Below are 17406 nucleotides of genomic sequence, written 5' to 3'. Positions count from 1 at the left end.
GATGGCTGCAACTTGACATTGAAAAGAATGGTATTAGGGCTCAACTTGAAACTTTCAATGACCGACTGATCAATGAATAGCTTGCAACAAACCAAATAATAGACTTGAACCAGAATACAGGGTTAAAGAAGCCACTTCACATATATTTCATATCGTATGTGAGTATGTCACAGAAGACACCAGAACACAAATTGTTAAAGAGCAGAATGACTTTATTAAACTCATAAAATGAGACAAAAATTTGCCTTTGATGCAAATATCATTTCACTTGAAGAGCTTTTTAGATATCTGAAATGCTATCCTTCAGCCAGGTGAAGTTCAAGTGCAATAATGTACTGCACATACATGAAGATTAATAGAAATTAGTACCAACTTGGATTCAATTATTCCTTATGGAGGTTGACTTGCTCGCTGAGCTGGCTTGTTTTTGTTCAGATATTTCGTCACCAGGCCAGGTGACAGCAGTGAGGTCCAGACAGTATAAATTCCAAGCGGAGTAGAACAACATCACTTCATCGAAGGCCTCACTGATTAATGTCACCTAGCATGGTGACGAAACGCCTGAACAAAAACAAGCCAGCTCGACGAGCAAGTCAACAACCTCACCCACAATCTAAAGTACAAATCTTTGCTAAAACGTTAACTTATTCTTAGCGCTAGAGCACATGTAGCAGTAACTGCTAAGAGTGCTCATACACATCTCACAAGCAACTTTTAGCCTCGGAGAAATTTTTGTTCCATTGTTCTGATGGAAGGAAAACAGTCGTAGCTCACAACTATTCCCAAAAGTCAAAAAGCCTTCCAATTTGTCGGTGAAACATTACTGCAGTTTTCAAAAATGAATGCTGAGATCCATGCAAGCGCATTATTAAGTCTGGAGATTAATGTGTCTTGAAGGAAGGGAATAACGAAAACCTTGATAATACATGTTCACCTACAGAGATTGTACTTTTATATATAGCAACACTCAAACATTTATTAAAACGTTCACAATTTTTATTCAATGCCTTGTGTTTCTTCAACATTCTTCTGTAATCTATGATTGCTCCAAACAGCACTATACAAAATTTACGTACTGCCCTGTGTTAAATGCTTCACTTTATCCATATTGTGTTCAATTGCTCCACTTAGAAATTGCAACCAGCTGTTCTCAGATTCAGGGCACACATGACTAGACCTATACAAAGAAAACAAAACAGCACTTGAAATGGCAGCATTATACAAAGCAGAAAAGTACGTAGATTGCTTATATATGCTCAGTTCCAAAAATGACAATTAAACAGTTTGATAACTACATTGTAGAACCATATTAATGATGACTATCTAACACTTGCAAGTTAAAGCAGCGATGGTGCTGCCTTTGCTGTTTTTATAATGAAGCTACTCATCCCAAATTAGCTTTTTCTTAGAACTCCAATTCTTCAGCCCTCAATAGAGTTCTGCATGCAAGTGGCTATGTGAAAACGCAGAGCTTCTCCCAGAATAATTTAGAGAGTACAAGACAAAATCTATGCTGTACAAACGTAAAACTAACTGTAGTTTGATTTAAAGTCTGCAGGATATTCAGAATAAGTATTTTTTTCCTCCTGGCTATACATTCACAGTCAAGACCGTATGAAGTTGACATTTGGTTATGCAACTGCCTCAAGCAGGGCACACAATATAATTATTCAATAGTAATTTCTGACACTAAGGCATTTCAGATTTAAATTTGATAGTAGTCTTCAGGATAATAGTAGCGTTAGCTACCTTTTTTTTTCCATATAGTAACTCTGAACATATGCTGTCTTGCTCTCAAGATTCTAATTCATTTAAGGAATTCAACACCTTAGCGATTTTGAATTTTTCTGGTTCCTAGTTAGCTATCCTTTGTTGACATTTTTAAAACTGTCTTCTCTCATTGTAGTCTCCACCTCTCCCTTCCTGGCAGCCTGTCATCACTTTTTCAGCCTCTCCTCAATCCCATATTCCCTGCAGCGTCCCACTACCCCCTTCCAACTTCCCCGCACTACTTGCAGTCTCCTAAAACCCTTGCGGCCCTCCCAAACACCCTCCCCTTTCTCACACTTCTTTGCAGGCTTCACCTCCCACCCACCCCTCACTTATAGTCTCTCGCTCCTTCTAACATTCATGCAGTTTTACCGTCCACCACCACTTGCAGACTATTTCTCCCAAACTCCAGTGAAAGCCTCTCTCATCTCCTGGTCTTTCATCACCTTTTGTTTTGATTTCAAATTGCCAGCATCTGTCCCGCTTTGTTTTGTATTCAAATTTCCAACAGCTGTCATGCTTTGTTTTGTATTCATACTTTATCTCATCAGCTTTCTCTACTCACAATGTTGAGTTACTATACTTTGAACATTATACAGGTGAGAAAGCACAGCAGTGAGCACAGACATGTAGGCTACCGTCAATACTTCCCTCTAACTCCTTCAAAGTAATTGTTACCTTTGACTTTATCAAGAATTTCATTCACCACGAACTATATAATTCAGGACCAAACTAATATTCAGAGATCAAATTTAATGAGTTAGCATGTCAGATGAGACCTCAATCTTTCATTGTCTGATATGAATTGTATTGTCTCTTTTTGTTTATGCTCCTCTTCAAGTAAGTCTTAAGAGTAGACTACAGGCTGATATAATAGACCATAAGATGAATTGTCCAGTTCATGAAATCCTTTCAACTTCACTTTGCCTTTTTCAGCCATTATGGCTCTACCTCTAACCGCTGGAATCCTAAACTACATTATATAGGAACAGTAGTAGGCCATTCATCCGCTCAAGCCTCTTCCACCATTCAGAGATTATGGCTGATCTATGGCCTTACCTGCCTTTAACCCATGTTCCTTAATAACTTTGTTTAGGAAAAATGCACCAATCTCAAACTTATATTAACAACTGAATGTTTTGTCTCCTAACAGGTGAATTTCAGCAATGTTCTGTTTATTTCAGAATAGGTCATTTGGGATGCCAGCAGAAACATTTATAACTGTGGTTCCACAGCTTAGGGACTTCAATTACATGGATAGATGGGACAATATCGGAAGGCTAGCCTTGAAAAGAAGGTTTAAAGAAGATTTAATAGAGACATTGCAAGTTATAAAGGTATAGACAGTATAACTACTTGGTAGAAGGATGAAAAGTAGTTACAAAGGGAAGTGGTAAAAGATACAGTGGCACCATGGCAAAAACTACTTTATAGGGTAGTTAGGATGTGGAACACATTGCACAACAGTGTGGTGAAGGTAGGTTCAACTAGGAAATTCAAAGGGGCAATTGGATCAGCTTTTGAAAGGAAAATGCACAGGGTTGTGGCTGAGGCAGGGGAATGGTACCACAGAATGTCACTTGCACAGTACAGGCATCCCAGGATGAACAGCTTCCTTCTGATATAATCATTCTGGGACAAGAAAATTCCTCAGCAACTCAGAACACAGTTGTTAGGTGAACACAAAGGAAATATGTTATAATAAAGATACACACTGTAGGCCCTTTAAAATTCTGATATTTTAAGTATAATAACAATTTAGTTTGCAAATTTTTTTTACTGTAGAGTTCAAATACAGAAGACTTGTATGAACTAGCATTTGTTCACTTCAATACACCCACTCTTAAAATTACAGGAACATCCCATTTATGGGTGGCACTGTGGCTCAGTGGTTAGTCTTGTGTCTCACAGCGCCAGGGACCCAGGTTTGATTCTATCCCCCCGGTGACTGTCTGTGTGAAGTTTGCACATTCTGTATGTCTGCATGGGTCTCCTCCGGGTGCTCCAGCTTCCTCCCACAGTCCAAAGATGTGCAGGTTAGATGGATTGGCCATGCTAACGTGCCCAGTGTTCAGGAATGTGTAGATTAGGTGGGTTACAGGGGGGTGGGTCTGGGTGGGATGCTCTATGGGCTTGTTGGGCCAAAGGGCCTGTTCCCACACTTTAGGGATTCTATGATGATTCATGATACTTCACACCCATGTGCGAATTCTCATAATATTTCCAATGTCCATGGGAAAGAATGATGACAGGAACTCAAATTGTTAAACAGCCAACATTTCAACCTTGAATCAAGGCATTCTATTTCATGGCACACTGAGAAAGGGAGAGAGCTGTTTTTGGGACTGGCTGCCAGTGAAGGGGCCAAGGCCCAAGTGGAAAGGATAATTAGGGTGATAAGAATGACAACAAATCAATATATGTACTAGCACTGGTCACAAAGAGAATTTTTTAAATTGCTTCAAGATTCAAAAAGTTACAATTAGAGTTCAGATCACAGTGGCCTAGGCAGCCAAAGTGAAATAAGCACAGAAGGTTGTGTTATGACTCATATGTCAGTATACCTTCAGGGGTTATGCTCATGATATCATTACTGCATACAAATGGAAGGTATAAATAACTCATACCCATCTTACCTTTGATCACTTAAGCATGACACTCTACTGGAAGTGTACTTCTCTGTCGTAATTCATAACTTAATATTAACCTTTGGCCATACTGACAGTTGTGTCGAAGGAATGAAATGCTTGTACATAACAGTTAGTTGGAATAAATTTCTGCTGAGTTCTTCAACACCATGATGTCCATGCTCAATTTCTTATGTTAGGGCTGATAACATAAGTATCACGTAAAACACCTTGCTGGAGACAACTCATACCACTAAAATAACCAAAGTTTATTACGAGATAAATTGCTCTTGCAAACAGTCAGCAAAGACGCAACATGCCTACAATCTTCTTTCTGTATGAAACTATTTCCATGATAGAAAGACACAAGTAATTTACACTACCTGAACTGCGTATGAAACAAGGTAAATGAGCTTGTAGCACAGACTGAAACTGGCAGGTACAGTGTTGTGGGAGTCAGAGATGTGGCAGCAAGGGAATCAGGGCTGGGAAATATCCAAGGATACTCGCCCTACTGAAAGGATTAGGTCGGTGGGCAGAGGGGACAAGGATGCCTTGTTAACAAATGATATTAAATCAATAGCAAGAAGGCAAATAGAGTCAGAAGGCATAGAATTTAAGCGGGTAGAATGGAGGATCTGCAAAGGAGAAAAGACCCTAATGAGAGTTATGTACAGACCTCCTAGCAGTAGTCAGGATGTGGAGAAGAAAACAAATCAGGAGATAGAAAAGTCATGTACGAAAGACATTATTGCAATAATCACAGGGGACTTCAACATCCATGGACTGGGAATTTAAAAAAAGGGAGCTTCAGGTGAAGGAAGCCATGGGGACAGTGACCAGAGTATGATAGTCTTCACTCTGCAGTTTGAGAGGGAAGAGCATTAATCAGATGTAATGGAATTACAATTGAGCAGAGTTACCTACAAAAACATTTAAGGGAGGAGCCGGCCATAGGTGATTGAAAGATAGAGTCTAGTGAGGAAGACAATGGAGCTGCAGTGGCAAGAATTTCTGAGGGTAATTCAGGACGCACAGCAGGAATTCATCCCATAAAAAAAGAAACAAGGGAAGTTGGGGATAGCATAAAAACAAAAGAAAAAGTATAAATGTGGTGAAGATTAGTGGGAAGTCAGAAATTGCAAAACCTTTAAAAACCAGCAGAGGACAACTTAAAAAAGGAATGAGAGGGGAGAAGACACATGAAGACTGCAAGAGTTTTTTCTAGTTATATAAAAAGAAAGATAAAGGCAAAGGAGGACAATGGGCCACTAGGAAATGAGTTTGGAGAAGTGGTAAGAGAGAACAAAAAAAATGGCAGAGGAACTCAATATGTGGATGTAAGTTTGCTCGCTGAGCTGGAAGGTTAGTTTTCAGGCGTTTCATCACCATTCTACGTAACATCATCAGTGAGCCTCCGGTGAAGCGCTGGTGTTATGTCCCACTTTATTTATCTGTTTAGGTTTCCTTGGGTTGGTGATGTAATTTCCTGTTCTTTTTCTCAAAGGATGGTAGATTGGCTCCAAATCAATGTATTTGTTGATGGAGTTCCAGTTGGAATGCCATGCTTCTAGAAATTCTTGTGCGTGTCTCTGTTTGGCTTGTCCTAGGATGGATGTGTTGTCCCAATCAAAGTGGTGTTCTTCCTCATCTGTACGTAAGGATACTAGTGATAGTGGGTCATGGCTTTTTTGTGGCTAGTTGATGTTCATGTATCCTGGTGGCTAGCTTTCTGAATAGGTATTTTGCATCAGTCTTCACAGTGGGAGACACCAGTGGCATACTAGAACTTCAAGAGAGTCAGAGGGCAGATGTGAGTGTAGTTGCCATTATTAAGGTGGTGATTCTGGAGAAGTTGAAACGTCTAAAGATGGAGAAATGGCCTGGGCCAGATGGACTACATCCCAGAGTCCTGAAGGGCATAGCTGAGGAGATTTAGAGACATTGGCATTGATTCTTCAGGAATCACTGGAGTTAAGGATGGTCCAACACAACTGGAAATTGGATAATGTTACACATCTGTTTAAGGTTGGAGGCATAAGATGAGAAATTATGGGCTGGTTACCTGGATCTTGGTCATTAGTAAGATCTTAGAATTCATTAATGTTGAGATTGCAAAGTACTTAGAAGTGCACAGGAAAATAGGGCTGAGTTAGCACAGGTTTGTCAAAGAGAGGTCATGCCTGATAAATCTGACAGAATTCTTGGAGGAGTTAACAAGCAAGTTAGACGTAACTATTTAAAATTTCCAGAAAGATTTTAACAAGGAGCCGTACAGGAGGCCACAAAACAAGATAAGAACCCATGATGTTAGAGGCAAAGTACAGGCATGGATAGAGGACTGGCTGACTTTCAGAAGACAGAAAGTGGGGATAAAGGGGTCTTTTTCAGGATGGGAGCTGATGACTAGCAGAGTTCTGCAGGGGTCAAGTGTTGGGACCACAGCGATTTAAGTTATACGTGAAGGATCTGTAAAGCGGAACTATTTTTTCTGTTCATTTTGGTATGTGGGCATCACTGGCTGGCCAGCATTTCTTGTCCATAAGAGATAATGGAAACTGCAGATGCTGGAGAATCCAAGATAATAAAATGTGAGGCTGGATGAACACAGCAGGCCAAGCAGCATCTCAGGAGCACAAAAGCTGACGTTTCGGGCCTAGACCCTTCATCAGAGAGGGGGATGGGGTGAGGGTTCTGGAATAAATAGGGAGAGAGGGGGAGGCGGACCGAAGATGGAGAGAAAAGAAGATAGGTGGACAGAGTATAGGTGGGGAGGTAGGGAGGGGATAGGTCCCCACCCTACCTCCCCACCTATACTCTCTCCACCTATCTCCATCTTTAGACGTTTCAACTTCTCCAGAATCACCACCTTAATAATGGCAACTACACTCACATCTGCCCTCTGACTCTCTTGAAGTTCGAGTATGCCACTGGTGTCTCCCACTGTGAAGACTGATGCAAGGGAAGACGGGCAGGTCAAGGAGGTGGGATGAGGTTAGTAGGTAGATGGGGGTGCGGCTTGGGGTGGGAGGAAGGGATGGGTGAGACGAAGAACAGGTTAGGGAGGCAGAGACAGGTTGGACTGGTTTTGGGATGCAGTGGGTGGAGGGGAAGAGCTGGGCTGGTTGTGTGGTGCAGTGGGGGGAGGGGACGAACTGGGCTGGTTTTGGGATGCAGTTGGGGAAGGGGAGATTTTGAAACTGGTGAAGTCCACATTGATACCATTAGGCTGCAGGGTTCCCAAGCGGAATATGAGTTGCTGTTCCTGCAACCTACGGGTGGCATCATTGTGGCACTGCAGGAGGCCCATGATGGGCATGTCATCTAAAGAATGGGAGGGGGAGTTGAAATGGTTTGCGACTGGGAGGTGCAGTTGTTTATTGCAAACCCAGCGAAGGTGTTCTGAAAAGCGGTCCCCAAGCCTCCGCTTGGTTTCCCCAATGTAGAGGAAGCCACACCGGGTACAGTGGATACAGTATACCACATTGGCAGATGTGCAGGTGAATGTCTGCTTAATATAGAAAGTCATCCTGGTGCCTGGGATAGAGGTGAGGGAGGAGGTGTGGGCGCATGTGTAGCATTTCCTGCGGTTGCAGGGGAAGGTGCCGGGTGTAGTGGGGTTGGAGGGCAGTGTGGAGCGAACAAGGGAGTCACGGAGCGAGTGGTATCTCCGGAAAGCAGACAGGGGTGGGGATGGAAAAATGTCTTGGGTGGTGGGGTCGGATTGTAGATGGCGGAAGTGTCGGAGGATAATGCGTTGTATCCGGTGGTTGGTGGGGTGGTGTGTGAGAACGAGGGGGATCCTCTTTGGGCGGTTGTGGCGGGGGCGGGGTGTGAGGGATGTGTAACACCCTTGACCGCGTCTCACGCATTTCCCGCAACACATCCCTCACACCCCGCCCCCGCCACAACCGCCCAAAGAGGATCCCCCTCGTTCTCACACACCACCCCACCAACCTCCGGATACAACGCATTATCCTCCGACACTTCCGCCATCTACAATCCGACCCCACCACCCAAGACATTTTTCCATCCCCACCCCTGTCTGCTTTCCGGAGAGACGACTCTCTCCGTGACTCCCTTGTTCGCTCCACACTGCCCTCCAACCCCACCACACCCGGCACCTTCCCCTGCAACCGCAGGAAATGCTACACTTGCCCCCACACCTCCTCCCTCACCCCTATCCCAGGCCCCAAGATGACATTCCACATTAAGCAGAGGTTCACCTGCACATCTGCCAATGTGGTATACTGTATCCACTGTACCCGGTGTGGCTTCCTCTACATTGGGGAAACCAAGCGGAGGCTTGGAGACCGCTTTGCAGAACACCTCCGCTCAGTTCGCAACAAACAACTGCACCTCCCAGTCGCAAACCATTTCCACTCCCCCTCCCATTCTTTAGATGACATGTCCATCATGGGCCTCCTGCAGTGCCACAATGATGCCACCCGTAGGTTGCAGGAACAGCAACTCATATTCCACTTGGGAACCCTGCAGCCCAATGGTATCAATGTGCACTTCACCAGTTTCAAAATCTCCCCTTCCCCAACTGCATCCCTAAACCAGCCCAGTTCGTCCCCTTCCCCCACTGCACCACACAACCAGTCCAACCTGTCTCTGCCTCCCTAACCTGTTCTTCCTCTCACCCATCCCTTCCTCCCACCCCAAGCCGCACCTCCATCTACCTACTAACCTCATCCCACCTCCTTGACCTGTCCGTCTTCCCTGGACTGACCTATCCCATCCCTACCTCCCCACCTACACTCTCTCCACCTATCTTCTTTTCTCTCCATCTTCGGTCCGCCTCCCCCTCTCTCCCTATTTATTCCAGGACCCTCACCCCATCCCCCTCTCTGATGAAGGGTCTAGGCCCGAAATGTCAGCTTTTGTGCTCCTGAGATGCTGCTTGGCCTGCTGTGTTCATCCAGCCTCACATTTTATTTCTTGCCCATCCCTAGTTGCCCTTGACGAGGTGGTGGTGAGCTGCATTCTTGAACCGCTGCAGTCCTCCTGCTGTGGGTCGACTCACATTGCTATTAGGGATGGAATTCCAGGATTCTGACCCAATGACAGTGAAGGGATGGTAATATACTTCCAAATCAGGATGGTGAATGACTTGGAGGGGAACTTGGAGGTGGTGGTGTTCCCATATACTTGCTGCCCTTGTCCTTCTAGATGGTTTAGAAGGTGCTGAAGAGGGTCTTTGGTGAATTTTTGTAGTGCATCATGTAGATAGTACACAGCTGCTGTTACTGAGCGTCAGTGGAGGAGGGCGTGAATGCTTGTGGATGTAGTGCCAATCAAGCAGGTTGCTTTTTTCTGGATGGTGCCAAGCTACTGGTGTTGTTGGGGCTGCAGTCATCCAGGCAAGTGGGGAGTATTCCATCACACTCCTGACTTTTGCCTTGTCGATAGTGGATAGGATCTGAGGAGTCGGGAGTTAAATTACTTGCTGCAGTATTCAGCTTCTGGCCTGTTCTTGAAGCCACTCTGTTAACGTGGTCAGTCCAGTGGAGTTTCTGGTCAATGGTAACCCCCAGGATGTTGATAGTGGATTCAGTGATGGTAACACCATTGAATGTCAATGGGCAGTGGTTAGATTACCTCTGACAACACCGTTGCTAAGCTTGCAAATGACAGAGATAGGTGGAGGGACAGGAAATGTTGAGTGGGCAGAGAGGTTGCAGAAGGACTTGGACAGGCTAGGAGAGTGGGCAAAGAAGTGGCTGATGAAACACAATCTGAGGAAGTGTTGGGTTATGCGCTTTCATAGGAAGAAGAGCGGCATAGAAAATTTTAAACAGGACAAAGCTTTGAAAATTTAAAGCACAAAAGGGACTCAGGAGTCCTAGTTCAGGATTCTCTGAAGGTTAAAAAGTAGGTCCAGCTGGCAGTTAGGAAGGCAAATGCAATAGTATCAATCAATTTAAGAGGACTAGATTACAACAGCAGTGATGCTCTGCTGAAGCTGTACAAGGTTCTGATCAGACCACATTTGGAACACTGCCAGCTTTTTTGGGCCCTCTATCTCAGGAAAGATAAACTGGCCGTAGAGGGGCGTAGAGGAGGTTCAAAAGAAAGGTCTCTCAGAATGAAGGGCTTGTCATATGAGGAGCAATTGAGGACACTGAGTCTGTACTCAAGAGATCAGAAGGATGGGGGAATCTCATTAGAACTTACAGAATACTGAGAGGCCTGGATACAGTGAACATGAAGAAGATATTTCCACTAGTAGGAAAGACTAGGACCCAAGATCACAGCGTCAGGGTCAAGGGACAATCCTTTAGAACGGAGGTGAGGAGGAATTCCTTCAGCCAGAAAGGGTAGTGACTCTGGAACATTGTCATAGAAGCGTAAGTGTATTTAAGATAGAAATAGATAATTTCCTGTGCTAATCAAAAACCTAAGGTTACAGGGAGAAGGCAGGAGAATGGGGCTGAGTAACATATCAAAAATGGGTAGAACAGCTCAATTCTGCTCATATATCTTATGGTCTAACACACTGCAAACATGATCATTAAAAGGATGTATAACGCCCCAATTAAAAAAATGCTATGACAAAATCATCAGGATCGGTTAGGCTCTTGTGCCCAAGTAAACGTTTCTATACTCAAAACAAAATAAATAAATTCATTCATTCATTTGGAAGTTTAAAAATAACTGAAGTGAGTGGGCATAACGGTAATTTGGACAAGAAAGGGATAGTGTAATTTTAAAGTATGTAAAGAATAATCCAAGTTCAGAGAGACTTAGTCATAATAATCAACAAAATGATATAAAACAAAGTAAAATTCCTTTTGGCAATTTGGACCTTACACCTGGGGCTAGAACATAAAGGAGAAATGCTTGCTACAACTATATAAAGTCCTGGTTGGATCACATTTGGAGCAGTGTGTAAAATTCTGGGCATTGTATCTGAGCAAAGTCATAACCAGCTTTGACAGAAGCCCAACAGAGGTACATTATTAATTTACCACGGTTCAAAGATTAGATAAACTCAATTTGTCCTTAATTCTTTCTTTATTAATGGGACGAGGGCTTCACTGCTAGGCAGCATTTATTTCCCATCCCCAATTACTCAGTCAACCAGACAGCTGTGGGTCTGGAGTCACATGTAGGCCAGACTAGGTAAGGATGGCAATTTCCTTCTCTAACAGACATTAGTGAACTTGATGGATTTTTCCAAAAATTGACAATGGATTTGTCATCATCATCATATTTTCAGTTTCAGATATTTTACTGAATTCAAATTCCACCATCTGCTGTGGTAGGATTCAAACCCGGGTGCCCAGAACATTATCCGGGTCTCTGGACTAACAGATCAGTGATAATACCACTAGGCCATCACCTCACCCAGAGTACTCTGTGGAATACAGAAACTTAAATGGTGATTTGATTGAGTGTACAGAGACCAGCTTTTTTTCCTACTAGTAAGGAGCATGTAGGTCAAAAAAGCATAACATTAAAATCTGGGCCCGAAAACAATTTTACTTTGGTGGAAATATAGACCACACACCCACAGAAGTAGTAGTTGATTAATCAGTAATTTGATCAAGCAAGAAAACAATTTAGACTCAGAACTGTCTGGCTTAGAATACCAAAGATTATATGATTTGAGGAGGCATTTTAATATGTGTTCAAATTGTTAAAGTATTGTCTGAAAACTCATAATATACTGAAGTAAATGGAGCTGGAATATAAATTAGCCATCATTCATCTCAACAAATGGTGGAAAAAGCCTGAGAGCCTAAACAGGCAAATTTCCCTTTCAAATGAACAGGGTGGGTGTTAGAGATAACAAGGTGTAGAGCTGGATGACCACAGCAGGACAAGCAGCATCAGAGGAGCAGGAAGGCTGACGTTTTGGGCCTAGACCCTTCTTCAGAAATGTTAGGTCAGGATTTAAGTAAGTGACACTGTCGCCACCTTGTGCCAGGTAGTGCACAACGGAACAAGGAGGAATGTTGTCTATTCCAGAACTTGAGGGGACAGTTTAAAACTAAGAGTTCCTCCTTTTAAAACAGAGGGGATAAGGCCATGTTCTTCTCTCAGAGGGTCTCAAGTCTTAGGAACTCTCTTCTCCAGAGTATGGAGGAGATGGAATCACTGAATGCCTTTAAAGCAGAGGTAGGCAATTTCTTGACTAACAGGGGAGTCAAAGGTAATGGGAGGGACAGGCAAGAACGTGGAGTTAAAACTACAATCAATTCAGCAACGATCGTATTGAACAGCAGAGCAGGCTAGTGGGAACTAATTTACATGTTCATGTGTGGGTGGAAAGCATCTAACTTCATCTTTTCACTTCACAGTAGATCTCTATCCCATACAAAGATGTAGAGTGATTTCTGTGTGGAATGAACTGCCAGAAGAAATGGTGGGGCAGGTATAGTTACAACATTTAAAAAGATAATTGGCTCTGTACATGAATAGCAAAGATTGGGAGCGGTATGGGCCAAACACAGGCAAATGGGACCAGCTTAGTTTGGGAACATGGTCGCGTGGACTGAAGGGTCTGCTTCCAATGCTGTATGACTCTATTTAGCGCATAGCTCATGTTTGAAGGCAAATATGAAAGTGCGAGAAATAGTCTTTAGATATTAAAACAAAAATGTACACTGCAATGAGTTTTAGAAATATTCTGATCATTTAACTCACTTGGCTATTTCCAGAACTTTGTTCAAGAGCATAGTGACATTTGTAGCCTGAAACAGAACAATACTTAAATTATTTCAAAATAGCTCAAATAAAAACATTTACAATATTCAAATAGTAAATTTGCGACTTTCTACAGGTGACCATAGTTGATCAATGCAATGCAACAGTGGCCAATACGTAGCAGTTTAAAAGTTCTCTTCGGGGCCTACAGGTTAGAAGGAAAAGACAGATCAAAAGATCACAACTTTCATCTTAAGAAAAAACTGCAATGTATACTGTCTGAATGAGTTAATGGCCTTTGCTCCATTCATGTTATTTTAAAGTTCTCTGGATGTCTTACATATGACTATATAATCAAGGTACACAATAGCAATTCAGAGATAGCACGAACTGCCGCTGCTGGAGAATGTGAGATAACAAGGTGTAAAGCTGGATGAACACAGCAGGTCATGCAGCATCAGAGGAGGAAAGCTGGTGTTTCGGGTCTGGACCCTAACCCAAAACGTCAGCTTTCCTGCTCGGGATGCTGTGTTCATCCAGCTCTACACCTTGTTATCACACAATAGCAAGGTGTGTTTTCAAGCAGTTCAGCGGCATTCCTTCCTCTCGATATAGTGCCATGCCTAAAATTTCCAGAGACCACTAATAGGTCACCCCAACCTAAAAAGAGAAACAATGAAAAGAGAGAGACGGTGGGTTACAGGCCAATCTGTGCATTTGTTAGCTGGTACCCAGTATATTACCTCATTGTCTAATGATGAAGTCACCAAAGAACCAAAAAATAAACAGATCCTACCACAAATCTATACGTACACTCAAGAGGTATCCTCTGTGTACACCTAAGTAGTATGAGGGCATAAGCTGAGGACAAAAACATTCTATTCTTGCATTTCTGTAAAAATCAACACTTTGTGCTCCTGCAGTCATGTTCCAAAAGGCCATAAGACACAGGAGTGGAATTAAAGCCATTCGGCCCATTGAGTCCACTGCACCATTTAATCATGGCTGATGGGCATTTCAATTCCACTTCCCTGCACTCTCCCCGTGGCCCTTGATTCCTTGTGAGATCAAGAATTTATCAATCTCTGCCGTGAAGACATTTAACGTCACGGCCTCCACCGCGCTCCGTGGCAATGAATTCCACGGGCCCACCACTCTGGCTGAAGAAACGTCTTCTCATTTCCTTTTAAATTTATCCCCTCTAATTCTAAGGCTGCGCCTACGGGTCCTAGCCTCCCCGCCTAACGGAAACGACTTCCCAGCGTCCACCCTTTCCAAGTCATACATTATCTTGTAAGTTTCTATTAGATCTCCCCTCACATCATACCTTAGTTCCTTCATACCATTAGTCAAAATACCAAAAAAAACCACACACAGTGCCATTTCCACATTCTGCTCAAATCAAGACAAACTCAGTATGGTGCAGCACTGCTGACTGCTTTTCAAGGCAAATACTCACATTCATTTGCACAGTCACGTGGTCCATTGGAGGATAAAGACTCAAGACCAATTCATCAACACTAGAAGAGGTAAGCAATAAGGTTACCAACAATGTGTCCAAACCTATCGTGACTTGCAAGGTTAGTACAGTATTCAAGTGCAGACAAGTAACACAATGAATTTCCTGTCAACAAAAAAATACATTTACAGAATCACAACGTATAACATTTATCAGGGATCCATTGAAAAGTACTTGTATTTTTGTAGCTCCAAAGCAATTTAGGAAGTAGTATTTTTGAACTATACTCAATGTTACTTCAGCAAATGTGTCAGCTAGCTTGCAAATCACACTGAACCAAATGACTAGATAACTAATTTTAACCATATTACTTCAGGAACAATGTTGGGCCTAGCAACATGAGAAATCCTCCAACTTTCTCAATTAATGCCATGAGATCTTGTCCACTATCAGTAGACAGATAGCACCTCTGCTTTAATATCTCCCATAAAAGGTGGCAATCCAGACAACGTTAGCTCCTTGCTCACTATTGCCTAATGACAGTTGGAGACGGAATTGTTCACAAGGCTAATATTTGATTAGAAGTAAAATAAAACTCACTTTCAAGCCCAACCCAACTGCATCGCACTGGTGTAGACTAAAGTTGCAGGTTTGCATTTAATAATATCATAACTCACCTGGGGCTAACTTCACCGGTAATGTCAGCCAAATCATCCAACTGCGTTATGTGTTGCAAGCTGTCTACCTTCCCATGAGTTTTCATTGCTGCAGAGACCTTTTTCAAACACGCTTTGGCTGCTTTTACTAGTCCCAAGCAAGGAGCCATGACCTGCTTGTCCGCTTCTGACCAGTAAGTGTCCCGATTTTCTCGAGTGTCTGCATCATCAAAAATGTCACTGAATGGATCTGGATTGTCTGCATGCTGAGCCTGCCAAGTACATACAACTTATTACTCATACAACTGAGATGCAATTTATTCACTGCTACCTTAAAAGGGGTCAGCATAGTCATCTCTTACAGCTATCAGCTCAGTATTAGATGGTGTGTAGGTTCCAGTTTAAAGTCTTCAGAATTCAGGATCATTTGGCCAAAAACATCAACTGATTTTTCTCCCCAAATGCTGTCAAATGTGGTGAGATTTTCCTGCAATTTGTGTTTTTGTTTCAGATTTCCAGTTATTTTGGTTTTCAGCAAAATTCTTGGTCAGCCAATGGCACATGCCCCTCAAATTACCACTTCTGGTGACAGGCTAAATGGATGCAAGCAAGCTCTCTGCCTGCTTTATATAATCACCAGGTGTGAAAAAAGTACAGGAAAGTTTTTTTTTGTCCCCCAGCCTCTGGTCTTTGGGCTCAAGTCAAACACTCATTATCGGCTGATTTAGTTGAAATTGAACATAATTTAAACTGCCACTTATTCATTCCTTTAGTTCAAAAAGATGAGCTGATAAACTTCATTATCACTAAATTTCCATCCTTCTACCTCTCTCTAATCTCAGATTAAATAATAAACAGGCTCACTACCGAATTTCCAGTAATTCTGTATAATTGGGAAACATTTCAAGCAAGTCATAACAGACATCTGAACAAGTAGATGAAAAACAAAATGGAAGCATTGAGAGATTAAATAAAAACAAAGTGCCAAAATATTCAGCAGATTAGGTGCTATCAGCGACCTTGATCCTTCATCAGAAGTGATCCGTACTTCCACCAAGTGGTCAAATATGGGAAATACAGTGCTCCAGTCTCAATTCAACATTTTTGTCAAACCATTCAAGGACACATTAAAAATGTGGCAAGCAAATCAATGAAACTGACAGCAGCTAATTATTCATGGTCCAAATGCCACAGAAGAGCTCTGACTAATATGAATACCTTGCTCGATATCACAGAAGTGACTGAAATTCTAGAAGAACTCGTGCAACATGTGCAGTGAGAAAAATAACAAAATTCAGATCAATAAAATTTTAGATCAATGGAAATGTGATGGGTTTTAAGCAATTGAAAGGTAAGGAGCCTGGGAAAAGAATAAATGGGAATGCACATGATAAGATGACAGAATCAGGTTACTAAACCATACTTACTACATTTTCACATTTGGATCGTCAACAAAAATTAATTAAAATGGACTCTCCAGTTGAACCAGTTTTTTTTTTAAAGAGAGCTTTTACTTTTATGTCGGTAATTTTTGTTTCAAAACCTGCATATGGGCTCTATGCTCCTTCAGGTGAAACTTCCTACTCAGCAATGTAAACTGTGAAGATGATTGTAACAGACTAGTAAAACAAGAAACACATTTTAAATGGAAAGAATGAGCAGCAAAAACATAACCAAAATCATATAATCAAAATCATTTAATCAAAATTGAATGCAGGGGATGAGTTGAGATGGTTGTATACTTTTTGACAGATTATGCAAGGAGAAACTGATTCAGCAAGCTGAAGGGTCCATTATTTGAGGTCACAGTTTGAAGGTAATTGGCAAAAGAGCCAGAGGTACAATGAAGAGTTACTTTATTCCACAGCAAGGTTTGATTTGAAGCATAGTTGGAGCTTCAATAGTGATTTACAAAAGGGAATCTGTTAATATTTAGAAGAGAAGAGAATACAGGCCAACAAGAAAGGGCAGGGGTACAGGACTAATTGACAGCTTCTTTCAATGCCAACAAGGCAGAGTAGGATCCAAACATAATATTTCCAAATTTGCAGATGATACAAAACTAAGCAAGAACGTGTGTTGCGAGGAGGATGTAAAACAGCATTAGGAAGATTTGGACGTGATTAATGAATGCTCAAGAACACGGCAGATAGAACATAAAAACAGAAAAATGTAAAGTCATCCACGGTCCTTTGGAGGAACATGTCTAAAGTATACCTTAAATGGTAAGAGGTTGGAA

The 17406-nt window shown here is 42.2% G+C and overlaps 1 protein-coding gene across 2 annotated transcripts in view; it reads right to left on the bottom strand.

The window, feature by feature from the left end:
- Nucleotides 1–201: 201 nt before the first annotated feature.
- ccndbp1 (cyclin D-type binding-protein 1) overlaps nt 202–17406 on the bottom strand; it is a 37524-nt gene continuing 20319 nt past the window's right edge. The window contains exons 8-11 of one of the 2 annotated variants that reach the window (XM_048550121.2): nt 15189–15439; nt 14512–14572; nt 13053–13099; nt 202–1177 (exon numbers count right to left, since the gene is read on the bottom strand). In XM_048550121.2, coding sequence (XP_048406078.1) covers nt 1069–1177; nt 13053–13099; nt 14512–14572; nt 15189–15439 — 468 coding nt within the window. In that variant the 3' untranslated portion in view covers nt 202–1068. The remainder of the gene's footprint in view (nt 1178–13052; nt 13100–14511; nt 14573–15188; nt 15440–17406) is intronic. The other variant, XM_048550122.1, reaches the window with a different exon arrangement.

This window comes from Stegostoma tigrinum, chromosome 19 (genome assembly GCF_030684315.1).
Source record: "Stegostoma tigrinum isolate sSteTig4 chromosome 19, sSteTig4.hap1, whole genome shotgun sequence".
In the NCBI taxonomy this organism is placed as follows: domain Eukaryota; kingdom Metazoa; phylum Chordata; class Chondrichthyes; order Orectolobiformes; family Stegostomatidae; genus Stegostoma; species Stegostoma tigrinum.
Note: the sequence above shows the minus strand (reverse complement) of the source record. Positions and strands in the feature narration are given on the sequence as shown.